This window comes from Convolutriloba macropyga, chromosome 8 (genome assembly GCF_964194025.1).
Source record: "Convolutriloba macropyga chromosome 8, txConMacr16.3, whole genome shotgun sequence".
Taxonomy (NCBI): domain Eukaryota; kingdom Metazoa; phylum Xenacoelomorpha; order Acoela; family Convolutidae; genus Convolutriloba; species Convolutriloba macropyga.
The window spans coordinates 13536191-13564113 of NC_134475.1; the positions used below are offsets into that span (position 1 = coordinate 13536191).

General features: G+C 34.2%; 2 protein-coding genes across 4 annotated transcripts in view; one reads left to right on the plus strand and one right to left on the minus strand.

Moving 5' to 3' along the window:
- Positions 1-27923, minus strand: part of LOC142344494 (galactokinase-like) — a 451158-nt gene that overhangs the window by 33115 nt on the left and 390120 nt on the right. The gene's annotated exons all lie outside the window — the stretch shown is intronic.
- The window catches only part of LOC142344487 (glycine receptor subunit alpha-2-like), a 29715-nt gene continuing 13272 nt past the window's right edge, over positions 11481-27923 (plus strand). The window contains exons 1-2 of one of the 2 annotated variants that reach the window (XM_075396159.1): positions 11481-11942; positions 12209-12378. In XM_075396159.1, the coding sequence (XP_075252274.1) occupies positions 12326-12378 (53 nt within the window). In that variant the 5' untranslated portion in view covers positions 11481-11942; positions 12209-12325. The other variant, XM_075396157.1, reaches the window with a different exon arrangement.

Here is a 27923-nt window from a genome sequence, read left to right on the forward strand (position 1 = left end):
AATTTTGGATTTGTGCTCCGGGCATAAAATTGATTCTGGTTAAATTTTGCCAGACAAATTTTGCTCCCGAGGTTATACCAAAATTTGTCAGTTAGCAACTTGGCCCGGCCAGCTTTGAGTAAGGAAGCGAAGCCAGTTGGGTTATGGGGGTAAGTTAAATAGAGATTTGAACTAGTATTGGGCAGCTAATTAAATTAGACAACATTGAGTGAGTATCTCAATGCGATTTCCTGGGCGAGAGGAAGAATTAAATTAGCAGAGTAAATGTTAGATCCACATCTGGTTTGTCCAATCAAGGCCGCGCACTTCCTCCCTCAAACAAGGTGCATGCCTCAACAAACACCCCACTGGAGTGGGCATTAAATGGCTGGGGGTGCAAAGAGTAATTACTAAAACAGCGCAGCAGCCGGCTAGGACCAAGATTTATGCGGCTATAAAACACACATAAAAGACACTTTGCTCCTTCTCTTCTCACTTCTAACTAACAATACCCCCGCACATATATACAGAGAGAGGGAGAGAGAGGGAGAGAGAGAGAGAGAGCAGGCCAAGCATGTGAACAAGTTGTTACTTTTGACACGCAACATGGACTGACTACTGCTCACGATCACCAAGTCAGAAATGACGTCACGTGTGCCATTCTGAAGAGCAAGAGATGGTTGCACAATTGCATTTTCAAGCAAAAGTTGCAGAAAAAAGAGATCTGTGGTGACATGAAAAGAATAGAACAAAATACGGACGCGGTCTGAATTAGGAGCATAGTGTTTGCATTGAGCGGGGGGGGGGGGGGGGGTTGCCTTGGAGAAAGAACGAAGTATTGAGAGAGTTAAATTAAAGATGTTGGCGGGGGGGGGGGGAGGAGGAGGGGGTAATGGGGTATTAGGGGCAAAATTACATCAACATCAACAGGAACAACAAGGCATTTGTTGTAGTATTCTAAGTTATGGCTTTGGTCAGTTAGTTGATACGTTTTTAGTTAGTTAGTTATTTGACTAGTTATGGCCAGTTAGTCAGCAGTACTCACTTAGTTCACTAAAGAAGAAGAAGAAGGTATGTATGTGTGTATATCTGTATTATTATTATTGTAGCTGAGGTGGCTGTGGCATTGGTGATGAGGTGTTAATAGAGACACTGTGACTGGGAGCTGGGGGGGGAAGGACTGGTATAAGTAGTGGAAGTATTAATAGTAGGGGGGTCGCAGTTACCAGCGGTGTGGTGGTGGTGGTGGTGTTAACAGTTAAGGTGGGTATCGTAGCCAGAACAGAAGAGAAAAGAGCTGAAGAGGAGAGGAGAGAGGGAAAAAGAGAGGAAGCGAAAAGAGCAGAGGTAGAATAAGATTGGGAAAAGAAGAGAGAGAGAGAGAGATTGAGTGTGTATAGATTTAATTAGATTAAAAGCTCTCCCCTCGCTATACAAACTGGCCCTTATTTCCCAGAGTCAACTGGCCTTTGTTTACTCCCTGCCCGCATCAAGTGCTCTTCACTCCAAAATAAACAACCACTTTTCGTTCCCTCGCCACCTTTGGCAAAAACACCACCAATACCAACATTACTAACTACTATGCTTAACCACACCACACCATGCTACAGCACACTTGAGTTATTCTCTCTCTTCACCCTCCAATTGGGAAATTCTCTAGAACGCCAACCAGGAACAACTGTGTGAACCAGCTAACCATTCCCTAAATCTCACACCAAACCCCTTATTTCTACTCGGCCCAACTTTGCTAATTATTTACAAATTCCCTCATATTATTTATTCATTTTCTCTTGTCGACACAGTTTAATTCAAAACGTCACTTTTTTCGTCTCACACACTGTCAATGCGCGCATTATTCTACTACCAAAACATCAGGTAATTTTTCTTCATTAACTAGTTCCATAAGCTAGTTCCATAAGCAACCCCTGCAGTTTCATTTCAGTAGTTTTGTTTTTATTTAATTGTATCGGAACAGCAATAGGCGTTTCAATCTGCGGTCGATTAACAGTAGCCTGTTCCCAGCTGTCCTCTCCTGTTATTCCTCACATTTTTGCGGGCAATATTTCTCCTTTTTGGGGACTATGCCAATTTTTTGGGCGTTAAAATTTCAAGTGGTACCATCATTGCAGCTAAGATTAGTCAGTCACACTGTGGTTGATCTGGAGCTATGAAATCAGTAAGAGAAGTAATACGATGAGAATTTAAAATTTGCTAAAAACTGAATTTGATTTCAAAGAACTGTAAATAGATGATACATTAAAGCAAATTTTACCTGGAAAGTACTTCCTAAAAATTTCGACTTAATTAAATTAAATCATCCATACTATCCAGAACATGGCCAGCGAAAATTAAACAAAATTTTTAAACATGCCCAATGTCTTAATACATAAAACATTAAAAACTTGAAAAGAGTAATCACTACTTTCGATTTAAAAATTTTCGATTGAAATAAATTGGTTGAGAAAGTATTACAAGTTGAGAAAGCAAAAACTGTACCCAATAAACCGGATTGCTGCTCACAGAAAAAAAACCCACTGGTAACAAAAAACTAAAATTTCACCTAATAGTGAGCGTTCAAACCATGACAAATTCACGTGTAAACCCAAAACTCTGAGATAAAAAAAATCCCCAAGACACAATCATTCTTATTTTTCATTCTTATTTAAGAGCAGCAAAAAAAATAAATACGACTAAGGCGCTTTTGATTACATGGCGTTTATCTTCGTTGTCAAAATTAAAGTAACTCATTTTGCTTATTTTCGAAGCTAAAAAGACCAATTTTTGGTGACCATGACACAAGACTTCCAACAGCAAAAAATGATTTTTCTCCAAAAAAACAAAAAACTATCATTTTTCAATATTTCAAGAACACGGTTCCTGGACTAAACACTTTAGCCTCCAAAAAATAATTCTCATTAATATTTTACAACGGTGAGCAGCCGATCACTGTGATAAGCATTTATAATTAATTGAAACCATAAATACTGATCAAAATTTTTTTCAAGTTCACAAACTTCGAAAATTTAAACAATACTTAACACAGATTGACAACTTTTTAGTCAAGCTGTGGAAGATGTTAATAAAAAAGTCGACAATTAAGCCTCGTTATTATTTTTCCGCAGTTTCGTAATTTCTGGCTAAATTGTTAACAGGCCTACTTGCTGAGATATCTCAGAAGCAATCTTTTCTCATTTCTCAAGAAGATTTTTATGTGTTTCAAAAATGCACATATAAAAGTTATATAGAAAAAAACTGAGACAACAGAATTGGGCTACACCGTGCTCTTATAGTTGATACAAAGAAAAAAAATGAGTATGACAAGGAGTCTCAACAATAGTTGATATCTTTCTAAACTACTACTCCAAATCAGTTCTCCAAATTTTGCCAAAGCAGACAAAGACCTTGAATATTTTGCAAGATCAATGCAGTTTTCTTCGAAAATCTTTCATAAAATTTATTTCTAATAAAACGCAATTATATAAAATTGGATAATTTCCGACTGTGTTTTTTTAACAATAGATGCTCACTGATTAAAAAAATGCAAAACAACACATTTTTTGAAAATTTTATTCGAAATCTTTCAATTTTCCTGTTCTTTTCTCACATCAAATAAACAGCTTTCTAATTCTTTTCACGCTACTATGGAAATCGTTATGTCCACTGTTCAAATGTTGTCTATTAACGTTCCTGAGTAAAAAAAATGCAGGTACTACAATTAGTAAAATATTGCCAAAAACTTTTTTTCAGTTTTGGGAAAAGTGTTAGCCTACCTGTGCTGAGAATATATATTGAAAAAAAATCACAGGCATCAACTTTATTTGCATTTTTGTCGACCCGCTCTGGATCCGCGCAGCTATGATCATTTTTTTCGTTCGATTAACAACTATCACATTCATTGGCTACACCCAACAATGACGAACAGTAGGTGATATATCTCCTTGTGTAATTTCATTAAAAAGCTAAATCAAACAAAACTTATTTTTTCACACACACAGACCACGGCTCACTTCACAGTTAAAACACTTTCTTATTTCCCCACAAACAATGACGCAGACAATGTGATTTACTTTTTGAGCTTTCTTTGAGCGCCAGAAAAGAAGCGGTCAATTAAAATCACATTCAGGTACGCAAAAATGAAATCCTTTTTATCCAAAGGCACGGCACGCCAATGCACGCAGCAGAAACAACGGCTGAAAAGCCAGCGGCTGCTGAGGATTAAATTAAGTTACGTCACAAAGATCAAACGCCTAATCGCAGACACAACAAACACCTTTCCCGCCACTCGATAACAAACAACTATTCGGGTTGTATTAACTATTCAGCGAGGGTTTAAATTATAACTGGTTAATATCACGCAGCGGCCACTTCCTAAAACATGTTTACAAAAGCAACGTTCCTTCTTAACTTGTCTTGGACTGTTTTTAATATTATAAGTAGTTACATTGGTAATAAACCGATCAGATTATAATTCCGAGCTCTCCCCCTTGATGTTAGATAATCTGAAAATCAGAGCCGAGCCACTACCACATTTACATTTAATAACACAAGGGTATACAGAACCACAAATCAAAAAAGATTTATGCACTCGAGCTCAAATCCTTCTCGAAATTCGAGACCTTGTCTTGATTGAAGTCAAGAATCTGCCTGTGCTTCTAAGTGTTGCTAGGAAGCCACCTGTGTTATAAACTGGTTCTTGATTTGTCATAACTTGTTAACAAGATCAAACAGTTACAACTGGTGTGGTGTTGTTATACAGAAGCACTTTCTATTTCTACATTGTTTCCAGGAGGGAAATTAATTCGGTCAGTTGCAGTAACAGCTTGAGAACAGTTTAAACCTGTTTGGAAACAATTTGAATCACATTCCATCTGCTTTTTCTAATTCAAAACCACCGTCAAATCTCTTTTTGTAAATGTGCTCAAACGTCAAACTGCAACAAAGTGTCATTTCAAACAAACAAACAAATATGATTCAAATTGAAACCCTATCACGGGGTATAAACTTGTCTCACAACACCCTCTCTTGAGTCAATGTTCCACCTTACTCAATTAATTAGCGATTTATTTAGACAAGAACAAACAACATACTTGGGACAGGGTGACAGAGATATTGGAATTAGAATCTATTTACATCACCTGCCGAGTGATTGATTACTTTGGGCTGAACAGATTCTTTGCAGCAGTTTATGAGAATGCAAACGACACAGCTGCTAACTTTTGCAACTCTCCTTTCTTTCTGGTAAGTTTTTTCCAAACTTGTTTTCGCAGAAAGCACTCAATACAAACTAGCGCCCCAGCAAATAAAGTGGACAACATGATCCATTTTACCTCTTTAATTCCACAATACGTATCATAATACACGTAAAAATGGTCTTACAATGAGGAATATGTCGACAAAGGAACAATTAGACTAATTGGTAATTAAAACAAAAACCGACTCACGTCGGAAGAATTTCTCCCAAACGACAGGCAGGTTTGTCAATTTAGAACTAGGCATAGGCTAGAAAAACTTTTATAATGCACAAAAAAACTTCGAACTAGGGAGGGGTTCCAACTAGCGCCCTTCCGGATAAGATTCGTGTATTTTAGCCTTTCAGCCACACGTGTTGTGTAAGATCATCTCTCAGAATCGGTTTTATTTTATCAAAATTTTATTTTATCAATTTTTGAATGCTCTCAATTGAAATCACTCAAAAATAAAACCAAAATGGCAAGCGTGAAAGTCACTCGAGAAGTGAAATCGAAAAAATGTTTTCGAAGAAAACGGTCAAGCAATAGTTTTCGTTCGAGAACAATTAACAATGTCTCTATCGCCAAATTTGACAAATTAGCATAATAGCTATTATAATGTGGGGCTCGTAATGTATATATTAGCTTTCATTTGATTAAAGTAGCCGACTCAGAACTTAAGAGACCATTATCACAATTCAACTATCTCAAGTTCATTTCGGACTTTTTGACGAGACAAAAACCGAAAAATAACTTGAGCCGATACAAATGTTTTCGCATAGCAGCCGATTGCTTTAGCAGAACTCATATTTCTGACGTTTAAAATAAATTCTATAGGCTATTTTGTTGATAATTCATTTGACTGAAGTTAAATCTTCAAAATTTCATGAAACATTGCAAGGGAATGAAAAAAAAAATCACGTAGCAAAAATGAAAATCGCCATTTTTGAGCATCGCCATTCAATATTTGAAGAACTTTGTCCTAAAAAGGAGCTAAAACATTGCAAGGCCTCGTGAATTTACTGCTAACTTCGTTTGAAAAAAACCAGCTGGAAAACGCCAGAATTGCGTATAGTTTAATCAAAGACATCCATAAATTTGAACTACGGAGGGTATTTACCCTTTAGAGGTGAAAAGTGACTTTTGGACTGAGAATATTGTGGAAAATAGTTGAAAAGGATGATCAAAGACATCATCTCTACCTCAGAAAGACTCTATGAAGTGAATACAAACAACTCTCAATGCAACAAAAGTAACGAGCAAGTGTTTATAAGTTACTTTTGACTAGACGCACTGGTTGATTTAATAGAATTTTTATAGATTGGGCTAGAACGTCATTTCACGCATTCACATACCCAACCACAATTTCACTTTCAAATAAAATTGTTAAATCTTGAAAAATACGAAATAATAATAAAAATACAAATTATATGCAATTTGCCGTCACAACAAAAAAACCGTGCGCATAAATCAATTGAAACGCTTTCAAGCTTGCTCAAACAAAACAAACGTCGGCTAGGAAATTTATTGTCCTGAGGATTGAGTTTAAAGAAATCAAAAATTGAAAACTTGACGAAAAAAATACATCAAAGCAATTGTAACACAAAGCAATTGTGAGGACAAAAAACATTAAAACTGTGAATTAAGTGAGTGCATCTAACTTTACTGCAGAAAAATACAGTAAAAAGAAACTATAAGAAATTGATAAATGAATCAAAAGTTGACAAACATTGATATACATTGAATCACTGACAAACATTAATAAATGAATCAAAAGTTCTTGGCCGTCATAAAGAGTGGTCTATCTTCTAATCTAAATCAAAATTTGTCCCTGTACTAACACAAGCATTCATTACTCATTCATTTTGGACCAAAAGATGATGTAATAACAAAAAATCAGGTAGAATTATTCTGATTGAGAATGGTTCAAATTGACATCAGTTGCTACTGTCTACACAAAAAACTCAATTAGTCGAATACCAAGAAAAAGAACTTCTGTGCTTCTATCCACTAATAAGAAACGCAGAAAAACAACACAACATTCGGAGTTCATCAGCATAGCATTCTGGAAGGAAGATGACTTATTCAATACAAAACATCGTAAAAATTATTGTTTCGACCCACTTGTGGGGCGAGGAACTATTTACTCAAATGTTTTTTTTTGTTCAGTCATTTTTTGATATATTCATCGTAGAGAGTTGAGACTAGTATCATTAGAAAGCCCATCCAGCGTAGAGTATGGAAGTTAAAATATTTTTTTGATTTTCGTTTTTTAAAGGGAGGTTTAAAGTTTCGTGAATAGTAGTCGGAATTCATGATTGTTTTTATTCACATTTTTCGTATTTTTTGACCAAAATTTCGTCAATCGTGCTAAGATTTGTTTAACATGTTTACAAAATGGAGATCGGTTTTGATTTTAAGGATAGAGGGGCTTATCGATTGGTTTTATCCGAGTCTTTTGATCAATATTTTTTGCTAAATTTTTCGAATTTCAGATTGCCCCAAATACGCATTTTTTATACCACTTTGTATATATATGCCTGAAGTAGAGACCTAAGATCCACTGTCACAACCATTGAAACCTCTAAAAATGGCTTTATTTTTCCTATAGAAGGCTTCTAGAATTAAAATGTTGCCGGTTTTTCCAAAATAAAACTCAATAATTACACAAAATGCATCATTTAATTTTCATTTATTGAAAAATTTAATTTGCTAATAAACCTCTTTAGCACACGTATCCAATAATTCATTGTTTTTGTTCGACGCGCAGCGAAATTGGGGCTGGCTTTGGACACATCTTGGATTCTTACAATCACTAATTATTCGGATTATATTGAGTCTTTGTATTTTCGCATTTTTGTTACTTTTATGTCACTTAACGACGAGCTTGACTTCAAATCGAGGCCCAATTAAAACCAGATCCTATTTACAACAGAATGATGCCAAATAAGAGAACTAAGAGAACGTTTAAGAACGAAACAAATCAAAACACCGCTTTATAAAAAATTAAGAATTTTTTTTACAAGAACAGCAGATTCGGATAAATTCAAGAAGTTGTTTTCCGATGACAAAAAGCCAATAAAGTGTCAATTCTTCAATGTCTTTGACCAAAATAAACAAATAGAAGCTCTTAAAAATCAAACTTTGCCGTAAAAGGAAAATATCAGAAGGTTTTGACAAGAGCACTCACAATGCGCTAAAAAAAACACAATGCTCTAAACTCATCAACCAAAAATGTACAAAAATTATGGTATGGTACTACATAGTACCCAAAACACCAAAAACAAACTACCCTTGAGTACTGAATGAAATTCTTAGCCTTCAGAGGGACAAATAAACAAATGTAAGAAATTCAAAATATTTTTATTATGAGAAATAATTCGAAGTCCTGTTTATTCCCTTGCAAATAAGTTCTGATCCAGAAATATCTAATCTTTTTACATACAAATGATTCCGCAGTTCTTTAAGCCACCTCAAATCAGACAAATAGATCAATTTTTGTTTTATTTCAAAACGTTTCAGTTTGCTAAAAAACAGGAGCATCAAAATAAGATAGATGAAAAAAAATTAAGGGCTTGATTAAATACAAGGCTCTAATTCACATCCGATCTTCTCTTGAAGAGCTATTTTCATTCAACAGTAAGAAACCTAATTGCTCCACAAGATATGTTTTTGCCATTCTGACGGGTCAAAAAAGTCCCACAAAACGTGAATGTTTGATCTCGAAAAATTTCCTGAAACGCCAAATAGAAAAACATCGGTGACAAAGAATATCATACGCACCATTATTTTTTAACCGCGCAAAAAAAAATTTTTATACTTCATTGGCTTCAACATTTGTATGTTAACACTCTCATTTTTATGCAATTTTCTGCAAATTGTAAGTAATGAACCGATCAGCTAATAAAAATTATGCCATTTTCCTCGAATGTCACCCAGCTATACAAAAACAGTGCCTCTGTTTTAGTGGGTTAAGGTAACCGATTTACAGTTTCTACAGAACCACTATCAATCAGAAATTCATCCATTCTATCCAGAACATGGCCAGCAAAAATTAAACAAAATTTTTAAACATGTCTTAGATAAAACATTAAGAACTGGAAAAGAGTAATCACTACTTTCGATTCAAAAATTTTCGATTGAAATAAATTGGTTGAGAAAGTATTACAAGTAAAGCTTTTCAGTCAAGTTGGACAAGAATACGACAAAAAACATCGAAGTTTGATAAATAAGATATCTTTTTCAAAAACACTGCAGACAAAGTGAAACACACAAAAACTGTACCCAATAAAGCAGATTGCTTCTCAGAGAATGAAACCAATTGGTAACAAAAAAATAAAATTTCGCCTAATCGTGAGTGTTCAAACCATGACAAACTCACGTGTAAAAACACCTCTGATATATAAAAATTCCACGAGACAATCATTCTTATTTTTCATTCTTATTTAAGAGCAGCAAAATAAATGCGGCGAAGGCGCTATTGATGACATGGCGGTTATCTTCGTTATCAAAATTAAGGTAACTCATTTTGCTTATTTCCAAAGCTGAAGAAACCAATTATTGGTGAACATGACACAAGACTTTCAACAGCCAAAAAATGATTTTTTTTCCAAAAAAAAACAAACTATCATTTTTCAATATTTCAAGAACACGGTTCCTGGACAAAATACTTTAGCCTCCAAAAAATAGGTCTCATTAATTTTTTACAACGGTGAGCAGCTGATCACTGTAGTAAGCATTTATAATTAATCGAAACCATAAATACTGATCAAAACTTATTCAAGTTCAGAAACTTCGAAAATTTAAACAATCCTTAACACAGATTGGCAACTTTTTGTTCAAGCCGTAGAAGATGTGAATGAAAAAGTCGACAGTTGAGGCTCGTCATTATTTTCCGCAGTTTTGTAGATTCTTGCTAAATTTTAAACAGGCCTATTTGCTCAAATAACTCAGACGCAATCGTTTCTCATCTCTCAAGAAGATTTTCATGTGTGTCTCAAAAACGCGCATTTAAAAGGTACTTAGAAAAAAACTAAGACAACAGAATTGGGCTACACCGTGCTCTTATAGTTGATACAAGGAAACAATTGAATATGACAAGGTATCTCAACAATAGTTGACATCTTTCTAAACTACTACCCCAAATCAGTTCTCCAAATTTTGCCAAAGCAGATAAATACCTCGAATATTTTCTAAGATCGTTGCAGTTTTCTTCAGAAACCTTTCATAAAATTTATTTCCAATAAAACGCAATTATTTTCGCAAATAAGAAATTGAAATAATTTCCGACTGTGTCTGCGTAACAATAGATGCTCACTGATTAAAAAAGCAAAAACAACAATTTCTGAAAATGTTACTCAAAATCTTTCAATTTTCCTGTTCTTTTCTCCCTTCAAATAAACAGCTTTCTAATTCTGTTCACGCTACTATGGAAATCGTTATGTCCACTGTTCAAATGTTGTCTTTTAACGTTCCTGAGTAAAAAAAATGCAGGGACTTCAATTAGTTGAAATATTGCCAAAAACTTTTTTCAGTTTTGGGAAAAATGTTAGCCTACCTGTGCCGAGTTCAGACAATGCTCTCACCTTGCTCTTAGTTTACTTTCTAGAAGCTAGAGCTATCTTTCTAGAAAATCTTTATTGACAAAGAACGAATTAACAAATAATTTTTGAAAAAAAAATTGGCAGGCATCATCAAGAAGCAGTCTACAAAACCCTTCTGAAATTGGAGTTAGAATAAATCAAAAATTTATTTGCATTTTCGTCGACTCGCTCTGGATCCGCGCAGCTATGATCATTTTTTCGTTCGATTAACAACTATCACATTCATTGGCTACACCCAACAATGACGAACAGTAGGTGATATATCTCCTTGTGTAATTTCATTAAAAAGCTAAATCAAACAAAACTTATTCTTTCACACACACAGACCACGGCTCACTTCACAGTTAAAACACTTTCTTATTTCCCCACAAACAATGACGCAGACATTGTGATTTACTTTTTGAGCTTTCTTTGAGAGCCAGAAAAGAAGCGGTCAATTAAAATCACATTCAGGTACGCAAAAATGAAATCCTTTTTATCCAAAGGCACGGCACGCCAATGCACACAGCAGAAACAACGGCTGAAAAGCCAGCGGCTGCTGAGGATTAAATTAAGTTACGTCACAAAGATCAAACGCCTAATCGCAGACACAACAAACACCTTTCCCGCCACTCGATAACAAACAACTATTCGGGTTGTATTAACTATTCAGCGAGGGTTTAAATTATAACTGGTTAATATCACGCAGCGGCCACTTCCTAAAACATGTTTACAAAAGCAACGTTCCTTCTTAACTTGTCTTGGACTGTTTTTAATATTATAAGTAGTTACATTGGTAATAAACCGATCAGATTATAATTCCGAGCTCTCCCCCTTGATGTTAGATAATCTGAAAATCAGAGCCGAGCCACTACCACATTTACATTTAATAACACAAGGGTATACAGAACCACAAATCAAAAAAGATTTATGCACTCGAGCTCAAATCCTTCTCGAAATTCGAGACCTTGTCTTGATTGAAGTCAAGAATCTGCCTGTGCTTCTAAGTGTTGCTAGGAAGCCACCTGTGTTATAAACTGGTTCTTGATTTGTCATAACTTGTTAACAAGATCAAACAGTTACAACTGGTGTGGTGTTGTTATACAGAAGCACTTTCTATTTCTACATTGTTTCCAGGAGGGAAATTAATTCGGTCAGTTGCAGTAACAGCTTGAGAACAGTTTAAACCTGTTTGGAAACAATTTGAATCACATTCCATCTGCTTTTTCTAATTCAAAACCACCGTCAAATCTCTTTTTGTAAATGTGCTCAAACGTCAAACTGCAACAAAGTGTCATTTCAAACAAACAAACAAATATGATTCAAATTGAAACCCTATCACGGGGTATAAACTTGTCTCACAACACCCTCTCTTGAGTCAATGTTCCACCTTACTCAATTAATTAGCGATTTATTTAGACAAGAACAAACAACATACTTGGGACAGGGTGACAGAGATATTGGAATTAGAATCTATTTACATCACCTGCCGAGTGATTGATTACTTTGGGCTGAACAGATTCTTTGCAGCAGTTTATGAGAATGCAAACGACACAGCTGCTAACTTTTGCAACTCTCCTTTCTTTCTGGTAAGTTTTTTCCAAACTTGTTTTCGCAGAAAGCACTCAATACAAACTAGCGCCCCAGCAAATAAAGTGGACAACATGATCCATTTTACCTCTTTAATTCCACAATACGTATCATAATACACGTAAAAATGGTCTTACAATGAGGAATATGTCGACAAAGGAACAATTAGACTAATTGGTAATTAAAACAAAAACCGACTCACGTCGGAAGAATTTCTCCCAAACGACAGGCAGGTTTGTCAATTTAGAACTAGGCATAGGCTAGAAAAACTTTTATAATGCACAAAAAAACTTCGAACTAGGGAGGGGTTCCAACTAGCGCCCTTCCGGATAAGATTCGTGTATTTTAGCCTTTCAGCCACACGTGTTGTGTAAGATCATCTCTCAGAATCGGTTTTATTTTATCAAAATTTTATTTTATCAATTTTTGAATGCTCTCAATTGAAATCACTCAAAAATAAAACCAAAATGGCAAGCGTGAAAGTCACTCGAGAAGTGAAATCGAAAAAATGTTTTCGAAGAAAACGGTCAAGCAATAGTTTTCGTTCGAGAACAATTAACAATGTCTCTATCGCCAAATTTGACAAATTAGCATAATAGCTATTATAATGTGGGGCTCGTAATGTATATATTAGCTTTCATTTGATTAAAGTAGCCGACTCAGAACTTAAGAGACCATTATCACAATTCAACTATCTCAAGTTCATTTCGGACTTTTTGACGAGACAAAAACCGAAAAATAACTTGAGCCGATACAAATGTTTTCGCATAGCAGCCGATTGCTTTAGCAGAACTCATATTTCTGACGTTTAAAATAAATTCTATAGGCTATTTTGTTGATAATTCATTTGACTGAAGTTAAATCTTCAAAATTTCATGAAACATTGCAAGGGAATGAAAAAAAAATCACGTAGCAAAAATGAAAATCGCCATTTTTGAGCATCGCCATTCAATATTTGAAGAACTTTGTCCTAAAAAGGAGCTAAAACATTGCAAGGCCTCGTGAATTTACTGCTAACTTCGTTTGAAAAAAACCAGCTGGAAAACGCCAGAATTGCGTATAGTTTAATCAAAGACATCCATAAATTTGAACTACGGAGGGTATTTACCCTTTAGAGGTGAAAAGTGACTTTTGGACTGAGAATATTGTGGAAAATAGTTGAAAAGGATGATCAAAGACATCATCTCTACCTCAGAAAGACTCTATGAAGTGAATACAAACAACTCTCAATGCAACAAAAGTAACGAGCAAGTGTTTATAAGTTACTTTTGACTAGACGCACTGGTTGATTTAATAGAATTTTTATAGATTGGGCTAGAACGTCATTTCACGCATTCACATACCCAACCACAATTTCACTTTCAAATAAAATTGTTAAATCTTGAAAAATACGAAATAATAATAAAAATACAAATTATATGCAATTTGCCGTCACAACAAAAAAACCGTGCGCATAAATCAATTGAAACGCTTTCAAGCTTGCTCAAACAAAACAAACGTCGGCTAGGAAATTTATTGTCCTGAGGATTGAGTTTAAAGAAATCAAAAATTGAAAACTTGACGAAAAAAATACATCAAAGCAATTGTAACACAAAGCAATTGTGAGGACAAAAAACATTAAAACTGTGAATTAAGTGAGTGCATCTAACTTTACTGCAGAAAAATACAGTAAAAAGAAACTATAAGAAATTGATAAATGAATCAAAAGTTGACAAACATTGATATACATTGAATCACTGACAAACATTAATAAATGAATCAAAAGTTCTTGGCCGTCATAAAGAGTGGTCTATCTTCTAATCTAAATCAAAATTTGTCCCTGTACTAACACAAGCATTCATTACTCATTCATTTTGGACCAAAAGATGATGTAATAACAAAAAATCAGGTAGAATTATTCTGATTGAGAATGGTTCAAATTGACATCAGTTGCTACTGTCTACACAAAAAACTCAATTAGTCGAATACCAAGAAAAAGAACTTCTGTGCTTCTATCCACTAATAAGAAACGCAGAAAAACAACACAACATTCGGAGTTCATCAGCATAGCATTCTGGAAGGAAGATGACTTATTCAATACAAAACATCGTAAAAATTATTGTTTCGACCCACTTGTGGGGCGAGGAACTATTTACTCAAATGTTTTTTTTGTTCAGTCATTTTTTGATATATTCATCGTAGAGAGTTGAGACTAGTATCATTAGAAAGCCCATCCAGCGTAGAGTATGGAAGTTAAAATATTTTTTTGATTTTCGTTTTTTAAAGGGAGGTTTAAAGTTTCGTGAATAGTAGTCGGAATTCATGATTGTTTTTATTCACATTTTTCGTATTTTTTGACCAAAATTTCGTCAATCGTGCTAAGATTTGTTTAACATGTTTACAAAATGGAGATCGGTTTTGATTTTAAGGATAGAGGGGCTTATCGATTGGTTTTATCCGAGTCTTTTGATCAATATTTTTTGCTAAATTTTTCGAATTTCAGATTGCCCCAAATACGCATTTTTTATACCACTTTGTATATATATGCCTGAAGCAGAGACCTAAGATCCACTGTCACAACCATTGAAACCTCTAAAAATGGCTTTATTTTTCCTATAGAAGGCTTCTAGAATTAAAATGTTGCCGGTTTTTCCAAAATAAAACTCAATAATTACACAAAATGCATCATTTAATTTTCATTTATTGAAAAATTTAATTTGCTAATAAACCTCTTTAGCACACGTATCCAATAATTCATTGTTTTTGTTCGACGCGCAGCGAAATTGGGGCTGGCTTTGGACACATCTTGGATTCTTACAATCACTAATTATTCGGATTATATTGAGTCTTTGTATTTTCGCATTTTTGTTACTTTTATGTCACTTAACGACGAGCTTGACTTCAAATCGAGGCCCAATTAAAACCAGATCCTATTTACAACAGAATGATGCCAAATAAATAAATGTCTTCATTTAAAAGCTCATATTTTTATGGCTTTGAAGATGGGTTTTCGTAACTTTTAGTTGATTTCTTCTGTTTTGCCCTCATTTCTCATTCTTTTTGCAGCCTCATGACTTCGTCTGATTAAACCAAGATTCATTTGGGTTCTTTAAGAATTATACTTTGACATACGCAATTCATGTAAATGAAGTTTAGAAATTTGCAAATTTTTATCTTATCTCTGTCCACATGCACCTTAGTCTAAAAATGTACATGGCGAAACTTGTTCCAAGTGATGTGAAGAATACTCTTTATTATGGTTTTATTTAAACAACTAATGGTTTCTTGGCTTTCTTACTACGAAATTTCATAAGTTTTGTGATTTTTGCATATTTGCCTATACTTGAGGTTGCAATTTGTTCCCTTTTTAAATTACCGAAAACAAAGATACTTCAAACTTGCATTCAAAGAATTCGCAAAGGAACATTTTGAAAGAGACAAATGAATAGCTTACTTTTAACGGCTGCGAAACAGTTATCTCGCAAAACTTACTAGAATGTTTTTGTTCTTGCCTCTAATTGTCGTTCTTTTGTTGTAGCAGGGTGTATTGTTGACCAAAAAACCTTAATTACTGCTACGAATGTTAAATTGAATCTATTTAATAATTTCAGGTTATAGCTATTGGTTTTATATACTTTCAATCAATTTTCATTTCAAAGAAAATATTTTGTACTGTCTCTCTTTATTGACAAAGCTCATTGACTTTCTGTTGGTTGAAACAAAATTTGCGCGGTTGGCTTTGTTTTCACTGACGCCTTTAGAGCTTAAAAAAGTGAGGAAATGTTTTTATGTATTAGAAATGTTTTCATAGTAATTTCGTGAAATTCTGATACTGGCTAATTCTTGTGGTTATTTTTCTTATCTTTTTCACAAAGACCATTTCCAAGGAAGACATTTAAAATCAAAAGAGAAACAAGCATCAAAATCAAATCGTTTCTGCCAATTTAAAAGTTTTTAATGGCTTTCAATGAATTATAGTTTAAATGATTCAACACTGTCTTCGATGAATTGTTAGAAATTTGAGTTCTGTCCTGACTTTGTATTTGATCTTTTTGTTGTCTTAAGATTCGGTCTCAATAATAACAATCCCAATTAGCTTTCTGAGCTGTTGCAAGTTAACATGTTTTTCTTTTAAACTGATAGCTTATAGTTTACTTGAATTTTCAAAAATTTGTTTTAAATCAGTGGATTTTTGAGCTTTGTCATTTTTATCTTATTTCTGTCAATTTTGTAGCTTGGTCTTTGTAACGGCAGGTAGCATCCCCTTTCCGATGAACCATGACCTAATTTTTAAAACTGGATTTGTTTTCAACTAATGGTTTTTTGGCTTTGGTACAACGCATTCTCATAAGAGAGAGGTGATTTTTGATATTTGAACATTTCTTAGTTTTTTTTTCTTGCCAAACTATCACATTAATGGGCTTGCCCAATGGGCGTTGGAAAAATCTGCAATTGAAGAAATTCAATGTTTTCCATGAAAACTTATGTTCTTAACGGTTGCGAAACCATTTGTTAAATTTAAATGATTTTTCTTCTCCTTTTTGCCGTTCTCTTTGTTGTCGTCTGACATATTATGTGAAATGACAGGTCCCAATTGCTTTCTATGAGGTATAAACAAACCCTTTCAATGAGCCGAGTTGATAGGCATTGATTTTAATCAACTTGAAATTGGTTGCTTATTTCAAAAATAGAAAATTATAGAAACGTTTTCGCTCTTCTTTGTTGACCTAATACCGAGTATCATAATCGAGAGGTCTCATATATTACCAAAAGAATTACAAGCTAACTTGTTTTGTTCAGGTTTTATCTGATTCCTTTTTTTGTTATAAAGTGTTTTTTAAATATAGACATCGTTCTTTGGTCGACATTAATGTTTGCTATTTGATTTTTATGTTTCTCTTGACCAGTACTCTCATAAATGGCAAGTCTCAACGGTAATCTAATTCAGCATTATTTTTTCAATTATTTGTTTGTAATCTAATTCAGCATTATTTTTCAATTATTTGTTTGAAATGTCAAAATTGAAAAAAAAAATGAGGCAAAAACATTGAATGGCAAAATGATAAAACATTCGAGAAAAATTTTATGAAAATGAATACATCGTGTAGCAAAATTATTGTCCACTCTAAATTGTTGTCGAATAAAAATCTGTATCTACACATAACGCTGTACCATATAAGGATTCATAGAGAGAAATTGATGTCTTAATTTGGCTCCAGGGAAGTTTTGAAGTATATAGATACATGTAGTACAATAAAAAATCTGAAGATGAAGTAGCCCAAAGTCTTGTGAGGACATTAAGGGCAGATTCAATCTAAAATATTTAGCAGCTTTTCAAAGCCGCAAAAAGGTTTCCAAAATTTCCAAAATTAGTCGCACCCCTCACGTACAGTCAAGAAATTTAAGCTTAAATTGTGAAATTTTTTAACCCAGGTTTTACATCATCCAATCTCACAGGGAAAAATAAAATCTCCATGTATTCCAAAATTTTGTTTGAAGATCAGTATTGATCAATTACTCAAACATTTGGTATTTTAAACACTGGAGTGGCAAGATACTAACACATTCACTCCAACAAGACTGAAAATCTTTATGAAATGAATAAAAATAACAAAATAGGTGGAAAAACTAAAACTAACAATGACAGCTATAGTTGTCGTAGCTATAAAATTGCAAATAGAGCTGAGCTCAGAGTTGATAGGCATTGATTTTAATCAACTTGAAATTGGTTGCTTATTTCAAAAATAGAAAATTATAGAAACGTTTTCGCTCTTCTTTGTTGACCTAATACCGAGTCTCATAATCGAGAGGTCTCATATATTACCAAAAGAATTACAAGCTAACTTGTTTTGTTCAGGTTTTATCTGATTCCTTTTTTTGTTATAAAGTGTTCTTTAAATATAGACATCGTTCTTTGGTCGACATTAATGTTTGCTATTTGATTTTTATGTTTCTCTTGACCAGTACTCTCATAAATGGCAAGTCTCAACGGTAATCTAATTCAGCATTATTTTTTCAATTATTTGTTTGTTAAACCGTATGTGAATTTTTTGATCTCGTCGTCTTCGTCATTTCGTAGACAGTGAAATCAAAAAGCGGATGAACGGGGTCGGAACATTATGTGCGAACGCACATTACCGAGCTTTCTTGTTTGACAGAAACTCTCATTCAAAAAAAGAAACAATCATTCATAATATTTCAAAACAGAGGAGACAATGAACTGAGACAGCTAAAAAAATGAGAGAAAATTAAACAATTTTATCGCTTTTCGTTTTACTTAAGAAGGTAAAAACGAGAGAAATCAACGATTTTAACGTTTTATGTTGTATTTAAGAAAAAATGAGAGAAATTTGAGCTTGGGGAAGATAACAAATGACTGTTTCATCAGGCTTGATCATTGCGCAATCTCTGTTCCAAACTGGTAACCATTGCTATGGAAAAAATGAAATGTCAAAATTGAAAAAAAAATGAGGCAAAAACATTGAATGGCAAAATGATAAAACATTCGAGAAAAATTTTATGAAAATGAATACATCGTGTAGCAAAATTATTGTCCACTCTAAATAAAAATCTGTATCTACACATAACGCTGTACCATATAAGGATTCATAGAGAGAAATTGATGTCTTAATTTGGCTCCAGGGAAGTTTTGAAGTATATAGATACATGTAGTACAATAAAAAATCTGAAGATGAAGTAGCCCAAAGTCTTGTGAGGACATTAAGGGCAGATTCAATCTAAAATATTTAGCAGCTTTTCAAAGCCGCAAAAAGGTTTCCAAAATTTCCAAAATTAGTCGCACCCCTCACGTACAGTCAAGAAATTTAAGCTTAAATTGTGAAATTTTTTAACCCAGGTTTTACATCATCCAATCTCACAGGGAAAAATAAAAAAATCTCCATGTATTCCAAAATTTTGTTTGAAGATCAGTATTGATCAATTACTCAAACATTTGGTATTTTAAACACTGGAGTGGCAAGATACTAACACATTCACTCCAACAAGACTGAAAATCTTTATGAAATGAATAAAAATAACAAAATAGGTGGAAAAACTAAAACTAACAATGACAGCTATAGTTGTCGTAGCTATAAAATTGCAAATAGAGCTGAGCTCAGAGTTGATAGGCATTGATTTTAATCAACTTGAAATTGGTTGCTTATTTCAAAAATAGAAAATTATAGAAACGTTTTCGCTCTTCTTTGTTGACCTAATACCGAGTCTCATAATCGAGAGGTCTCATATATTACCAAAAGAATTACAAGCTAACTTGTTTTGTTCAGGTTTTATCTGATTCCTTTTTTGTTATAAAGTGTTTTTTAAATATAGACATCGTTCTTTGGTCGACATTAATGTTTGCTATTTGATTTTTATGTTTCTCTTGACCAGTACTCTCATAAATGGCAAGTCTCAACGGTAATCTAATTCAGCATTATTTTTTCAATTATTTGTTTGTTAAACCGTATGTGAATTTTTTGATCTCGTCGTCTTCGTCATTTCGTAGACAGTGAAATCAAAAAGCGGATGAACGGGGTCGGAACATTATGTGCGAACGCACATTACCGAGCTTTCTTGTTTGACAGAAACTCTCATTCAAAAAAAGAAACCATCATTCATAATATTTCAAAACAGGAGACAATGAACTGAGACAGCTAAAAAAATGAGAGAAAATAAAACAATTTTATCGCTTTTCGTTTTACTTAAGAAGGTAAAAACGAGAGAAATTAACGATTTTAACGTTTTATGTTGTATTTAAGAAAAAATGAGAGAAATTTGAGCTTGGGGAAGATAACAAATGACTGTTTCATCAGGCTTGATCATTGCGCAATCTCTGTTCCAAACTGCTAACCATTGCTATGGAAAAAATGAAATGTCAAAATTGAAAAAAAAATGAGGCAAAAACATTGAATGGCAAAATGATAAAACATTCGAGAAAAATTTTATGAAAATGAATACATCGTGTAGCAAAATTATTGTCCACTCTAAATAAAAATCTGTATCTACACATAACGCTGTACCATATAAGGATTCATAGAGAGAAATTGATGTCTTAATTTGGCTCCAGGGAAGTTTTGAAGTATATAGATACATGTACAATAAAAAATCTGAAGATGAAGTAGCCCAAAGTCTTGTGAGGACATTAAGGGCAGATTCAATCTAAAATATTTAGCAGCTTTTCAAAGCCGCAAAAAGGTTTCCAAAATTTCCAAAATTAGTCGCACCCCTCACGTACAGTCAAGAAATTTAAGCTTAAATTGTGAAATTTTTTAACCCAGGTTTTACATCATCCAATCTCACAGGGAAAAATAAAAAAATCTCCATGTATTCCGAAATTTTGTTTGAAGATCAGTATTGATCAATTACTCAAACATTTGGTATTTTAAACACTGGAGTGGCAAGATACTAACACATTCACTCCAACAAGACTGAAAATCTTTATGAAATGAATAAAAATAACAAAATAGGTGGAAAAACTAAAACTAACAATGACAGCTATAGTTGTCGTAGCTATAAAATTGCAAATAGAGCTGAGCTCAGAGTTGCATATTACACAGTTAACTTTCACATTTAACTTCCACGTAGTCTCATTTTCGAACTTGAAAGAAGAAGACTTCTAAAAATCGTAGAGAAAAAAACGTCATTTTGTAGCCCTTAACTACTATTTTTTTACAGGTTGGGAAAGGGGAGCTGATAAAAAAATGGAAGCAAAGCGAGAAGGAAGATTTTTTTGGGAAGGGGTGAGGAGGATATTAAATATTCTAATTGCTAGAAAAAATTACCACTGAACTATATAACTATAATTAAAATCGATTATAAAAATTTGCTTGAAAACAAAAGAAAGAAGATTTCATTATAAAAATTAGGAATTCAGGACAAAAAATCGAAAATGATTTTTTTAAGCTGTCCGCAAACTCTTTCTCTTCTTCTTACCCATTTTAGAACTTCTGCGGTTCAACAGATTTGTGATCAAACAAAAATAAAAAAAAACTTAGCAGAACGTGTGAACCGAAAAGATAAACAGACAAAAAACTTAGATAATTATGTACTAGAAAAATACAGAAAGCAGTTTTTCGAGAAAAAGGAGAAATCCAAAAAAATTAAATTGTTTTGATTCTCCCTTGGTGATCTCACTAGACTCCATACCATAGAAAATTAATATCAATTTTCCAGACATGAAAAAGAAAATCAAAAACTTTTTTTTTCATAGAAAATCATTTATTATTAAAAAGTTCGGTGTCAACTACGCTAAACCTCAAACCCATCCCACAAGTTGATTTGCAAGTTGATTGAATGAAAGCTCGAAAATTTGCAAAAATACGGAATATTTGAGACAAAATAAAAAAACAATGTGATAAGAAAGAAGGAAAAGGGTTCCATACTCTGGTGATCGGACCTGATGCTTCAAGTGAATTCAGAATTTAGGCATTCTGTTGATTTCCATTTGATCTGCTAATTCAGTGAACATAAAAATTAGTTAACGCTGAGAAATTACCAGTATATTGTTGCCTTGAAAAATAACAATCAGGAAAAAAATTGAAAAGTAAAAAATCAAATCTTTCAATATTTTGCGCAAATTTATGCTAGACAATGCAATCCTTCCCTATTACAGAGTTCCATAAATATAAGGGTTAGTTTGACAAAAAACAACAGAATTGATTCTTTAAGGTTACATCCAAATACATAAGAGGATAGGCAACCACTTGAGGCGAGAACGAATTTTTTTCATTTCAAAAACCTCTTTTCTTCAAAAATAAAACAAACTGGCTTTGTTTCAAATAACAAAAACAATTCAGTCTTTTTTAAGGTTGAAAAAAAATATTTAAATTGCTGCGACATAGTGACCAAAAGTAAGCACATCAGTTAATTATTGGCTATAAGTCCTTCCATACGACTGTAAATAGCTGAATTATTCACATTCAGGAAATTGGAAAAAGAAGCACATAAAAATCATTTGAGAAACAATCAAAGAAGAATATAATCTTTGGCAACATTGCAACCACCTTCTCAACTTATACTTGTTGGACTTTAAAACCCACTTGTTCCAGTTGAATCAAAGCTAATTGGTTCATCAATTTTTACATAATCCACCTTCGTGAGATAATTAAAATAAAAACTTCAGTGCTTTAGTACAAAAACTTTCAATTCATGCTTCTCCGATTCGTCACGTTTATTGAATAGAAAAACTTGTTTGTCTGATTAGAAATTTTCCAATTCAGAACTGATCCCATTAAAAAATAAACGAATTGCAAATACCTTTAATATTTTTACCAAAAAACAAAATTGACATAATCAATAGTTCAATTTCCGATGATTTCTTGATATTCGGTGAAATTTATTGAGAAAGGTTGTCAACTGGATCTGGTTTTCAACTAATTGGTAGGGGAAAAAATAAGAAAAATGTCGGTCATTTGTTTGCTACTTCTAGCGTGTAAACTGATCGCTTCACCTATTTTGCGGAATACTGTGTGGATTTGTTTCTGATAATTTTTCTTTGCGACTGATTGCTCTTGCCAAAACGTCAATTTTCTGAGGAGCTGCTTTAGGTTGAAAGCTAGCTGATATTGTATGTGGTTTAATATCTGTTTTCGTATCAAAATAAGGGTTGTGATTTTTTTCAGTTGCTTTTATTTGAGTTTTGCAAAACCGATATTCAGAAGAGGTTTTCAGTAAAGAACAAACTTTCACAGACTTCAGACTTATGTTGGACCAATCTGTCCTGTTTGCACTACTTCAGAAATTGAAAACTGCACTTAAAACAAATATTTGTGTTCGCTGAAACCAGTGCCAAGTTGTCCATTTCGCATTTCATTTCACAATTTCGATGAGGAGAACATTTCTACAAAAAACGTGAGAGTAGAAAAACGTTTGTACAACCAAAATGGTAGATTTATTAAAGATTCATTTCTTTCCTTTCTTCTCAGTTTAATAGCTTTACAGGTCAAATTTTTGATGATGAAACTTTATCATGAAACTTTACCTTTATCAACTCGTAGCCATCCTTCCCTTTTATCTTTTACAAAGTTCTAATAAAGACTATAGAATCAACTCTAGGGTAGAAAATTTCGGTTTAGGGTGGGTCATTAAAGTTTTTATTATTCCTGCAGCAAAACAAGCATTTGCAGCTTTTACAATTTGTATTCAAGCGGCATCCATTAAGTTTCCTCAAATTGCTTAAGATTAGTAGGAATTGTAGCCAATCTTCAAAACAAAAAATTTAAAAGTGCCATTTACAAAAGATGCCATATTTAGAAACATATGGATACCTTACTAATTGCAGTTGTATTTAGCAGCCATGACACAAGTCATAAATTATAACCGCAGCTTATAAAGTTTATTTTACATTCATAACATCATGAGATGAAAGCATCCAGAACTCTTCTAGGATCAATTATATCCAATCAATATCACCAGGGGAGCGATTACAGAACAAACTACCTAACAAAACATCTCACAATAAATCGATTGGCAAAATAAAAATCTTCAAATTGATAAGCCTCGAGAACAAACGGGTACTTGAAAGTCAAGATGCTAATTTGCCCCTTTTCAGACCCGATTGTTGTTCAAAACGAAACAAGTTAAACTAATACATTAATAAACTAGATCAAGTTTCCTCTGACATTGCTTCGTTGTCCTCCTGCCATGAATCAGCAAAATATGAGGCAGAACTTAAAAGCACGTTCCGAAAAACAAAGAACTAAAAATAATTTGTATAATGCTTCAATAAATTTGTGCGCAGTTGCTCTCTCAACAGCCACATTCAAAGATGTCGCATGGGAAAATGGGATTTCAGAAATGAGCCCTAAATAAATCAGACAAGTTGACAAAGGCAAATTCCTAACTCTGGTCGGTTGCTGCTCTTTGTATTTTTTCTGCTCTTGAAAACTTAGTCAGGATTCAACATTTATTCATCTATTTATTCGACATTCATTTAGTGACACGTGCCCCTTTTTGGTTGCTTGATTTGTTGTGACGCTCGTCTTTGCGCAGAGTATTTTGTTCCAGTTGTCTTTCGATTCATAAAAAACGCAAGGAGAGTAAGCCACTATTTCACAAGGTTATCTAAATCGATACCATGAGACACGTGGTTGGCGGGGTTGTTTTGCCACAGATGTATCCAGCTACCAGGCGAGGAATGGTTTTGTATTTGCCGAACCATGTTGATCACGTAAATTATATATTTGTCTGTCCTAATTCATGCTAGAACAGTTGCATTGTCATGCTAAAAACAGTTTCCTGGAATCTATTTTTTGGTGAATTTTAACAAATTGAGCCAGGCGGGTTCCACGAACTGCGGCCTCAAGATCAATTTTTAGAAAACTCAGCTGCTTAATTGTGGCAACCTTGGTTTCGCTTATGAGAAACGAGCAGAGACCTCGAGTAAGAAGTTCTGATATAAGCTACGGCTCCGTAAGAAAGTCGCTGAAGATGTGAAGTTCATGTGATGCTGATGAATTGGGATTTCAATAAGGTTGAATTTCAATGGTTGGCGCAGATTGGCATCTGTCAATTCATAGTTGAATCTTTTTCCGCGTTTCGAACGGCAGCAGGTCATCGAACGCTAATCAATATTTCCAAACGTCATGCAGAATAACTTTGAGTGTAATTACTACCGTGACCACAACACCTAATGGAAAAAAAGTCACGCAATTAGTGCCCTCTGTTTTCTAATTGTGTCGGTGTTGTCAATGTTGCCAAACTACAAAGATCTTTGATGAAAAATTCTGTCGGTTGGCTTGTTCCAATAAACTGCCGATTGACTTCTAAAATAAACTGTCCGGTTACGCGATGACAGTCTTCAATGTTTTCAGTGCTGTCGTCAAGATCTTTTATTACAGAGTGGCCGTTTCAGACAAATTTTGTCAAGTTGAATCCACCATTCAAAGTGTCTTCTTGAGCAGCGCTGTGTTTTTTAGCTTTCTGGGCCGTCTGGAATCAGTGAACAAAATCGTTCATGCAGAAACTGTTGCAAACCAATTCTTTAATGTCGAGATTTAGAGCAAGGTGCGATGCAGATGAAGAACAAAGATAGCAGTTGACGGCGAACATCGCGCACCAAAAATGAGTTAAGTGTACTGGAATGGCTTTAAACTGCGATTAATTGGCTACAAAAATCTCGGAGGGTTGATATTCTTCGATTATGCCGACCTGAATAAACATGGCTTCGATATCAGCCGTGATGGAGACATTAGTTTCTCTGAATCGGAGTAACAGTCTAAAACGTTTATTTTATGTCGGGGCCTGTCAGAAGGTTGCCGTTCGAAGAGTTTCTTTTGAAGTTTGGAGCGGCGTTTGAGATTTAACTTTCAGTTCCTGATGTTTCAACCCTCCAGAAGCTGGAAACTAATTCCGTTAGAGGTCCGTCGTCAATTTTTGTGGATAAAATCATTTCCCTAAGGCCCGTTCAGATAAATAAACGAGTTCTATTTTTGAATCTGGGATCAGCTAAATTAACCATTTTCCCGACCATAGTTAATGAAACTGAAAGCTAAATCAACGCAAGACCATTAACACACGTCAGAAGCCACATTGAAGACATAGATTTTCTCACCCCAACCCTTTTTTGATTAGTAGGGCTTTTTCTAACGTTCCAGTTTGTATATTCAAAGAAAATCCCTCCCTTCAGACAAAGAATTAGACACAACTACAACGACTTAAAACAATTTGGAAAAGGCTTTTGAGAGAGTAAGTCCCAACGTTGAACGCCAGAAACAAGTGGAACAGACCAAAAGTCGGAAGTCAACGATATTGTCTGGATATTGGAAGAGTGGATTCCACGAGGAATAGGGCCTTCAGAACGAGTGACAGGGACCTTCACGGGCCCCGACAAAACTGCTAGGTCATGTGAAGTCAAAACGGCTTTAGGTCTTTAACTAGGCCAGCAGTTAAGCTAGCACCACTCTCGAACGTTAGGTTGGTCCCCAGAACGTTATCGCCATTGATAGTTCTTTGACCTCATGCCATATATTTTTTATCGCTGAAATGTTTTAAAATTTGATTGCTACCAAAAACAAATCATTCGTGATAAATCAAGGAACCAAAAAGAGGTACGTTCCAAACTGATAGATTAATAAATTTTGAATCCTGACTAAGTTTCTGAGAACAGAAAATGCAGACAAAGAGCAGCCCCCACCAGAGTTATGAATTCGCTTTTGTCACAAGTAATCAGAAAGGCAATGATTACAATAACTACTTCTGATACTTGTGACAGACCATTTTGTCAAAAAAATTTACAGGAGCCAAGAAATGTTTAAAGCACTGTTTAAAGTCCGTTTCGGTGAAAGAGTGAATTCAAAATATTTGGTTTGATCGAAAGACAAGAGTGGGAAATTGAACGACAGTGAGGAAGATTGAATTTGAAAACCTTCATTCTGTTAATAACATCACGTTTTCCAAAAAACCAACATCTTATCCATTCAAATGTTGTATTTTTTTTTAAAAAAAAGCATGCAATTGTTTCTTGAAACTGGCACAGCATGCATTACCGAAATGAAAACTTGTCTTAATTACAATTTTCGACTTCGTGGTCAATTTTTGTCATTTGAATAAGGCGGAACAATTTTAACGTGGGTAGTTTCTGCGTCGCTTGTGCCATTAAATTGCTCTATTTATACTTGAGTCATGTTAATTCATAGAGGCATAGCCCTACCATAAATAAGCCTCACTCTATCTCAGTTCATTTTGGTAGGCTAAAGCCCTATATTCAGACGCAGAATGAAGTGATTCAAGTAGAAGACATTTTGAAGGACAAACTGCTGAAAAAACAACCTGTCGGTGAAAGTGGCTAATTTGTAGGATTTATTTGTGTCCTTTAGAGAATGCAAATATTATCCAAACTTCGCTTTAACTTGGAATCTTAAATGCAGGTGCTACAAATGTATTATATCGAGAAGCATTTCAAACGTCAATGTTAGTCGTTTTCTTCAATGTTAACTTAAATTATGAAAAATGGTTGATGTTTTTTGCGATATATTTACTGGATATACATCGTAATTTTTAACATTGTATTTTATATTGAAGTCTTTTCCAAATAATATTTCAAAAAAAAACAAACAATCGAAACAGAAATAAGCCCTCTACAAGTGTTGATAAAATCTCCAACCCCACACAAGCATTCTACTCCAGCACTGATAATAGGGGTAGTGTTGACGCCTGGTAACAAAACAATTGAATTAGAGGTGGTATGTGGCGACCCTAGAGCTACGCTTGACAAGAGACGGACGTTCGCTTCATTTGCAGTGTGACAGATGTCGACATGTAACAAGTATGAAATGAGAGGAAGATAAGCGCTTTCTCTCTATCGCCCCAACCTTTCATACGCCCCACGGAATAAATGCAAATTAGGGTGATAAATATTGCAAGTGCCCTCCTTAGTAGATACACCTAGCGATACAAGTGGTAAACTGGCGTCTTGTGTCTCAAGATAGTGGCGACTAAAATCATACTCAACAGTGCTTAGAACTGAAATCAAATGATTTACAAGTGCAATAAACAATAGCGCAAAAATTAGATAAAATGGTAATAAGAAGTAAACATATCATTTGTAAATAAAAACCAAAAACTCAGC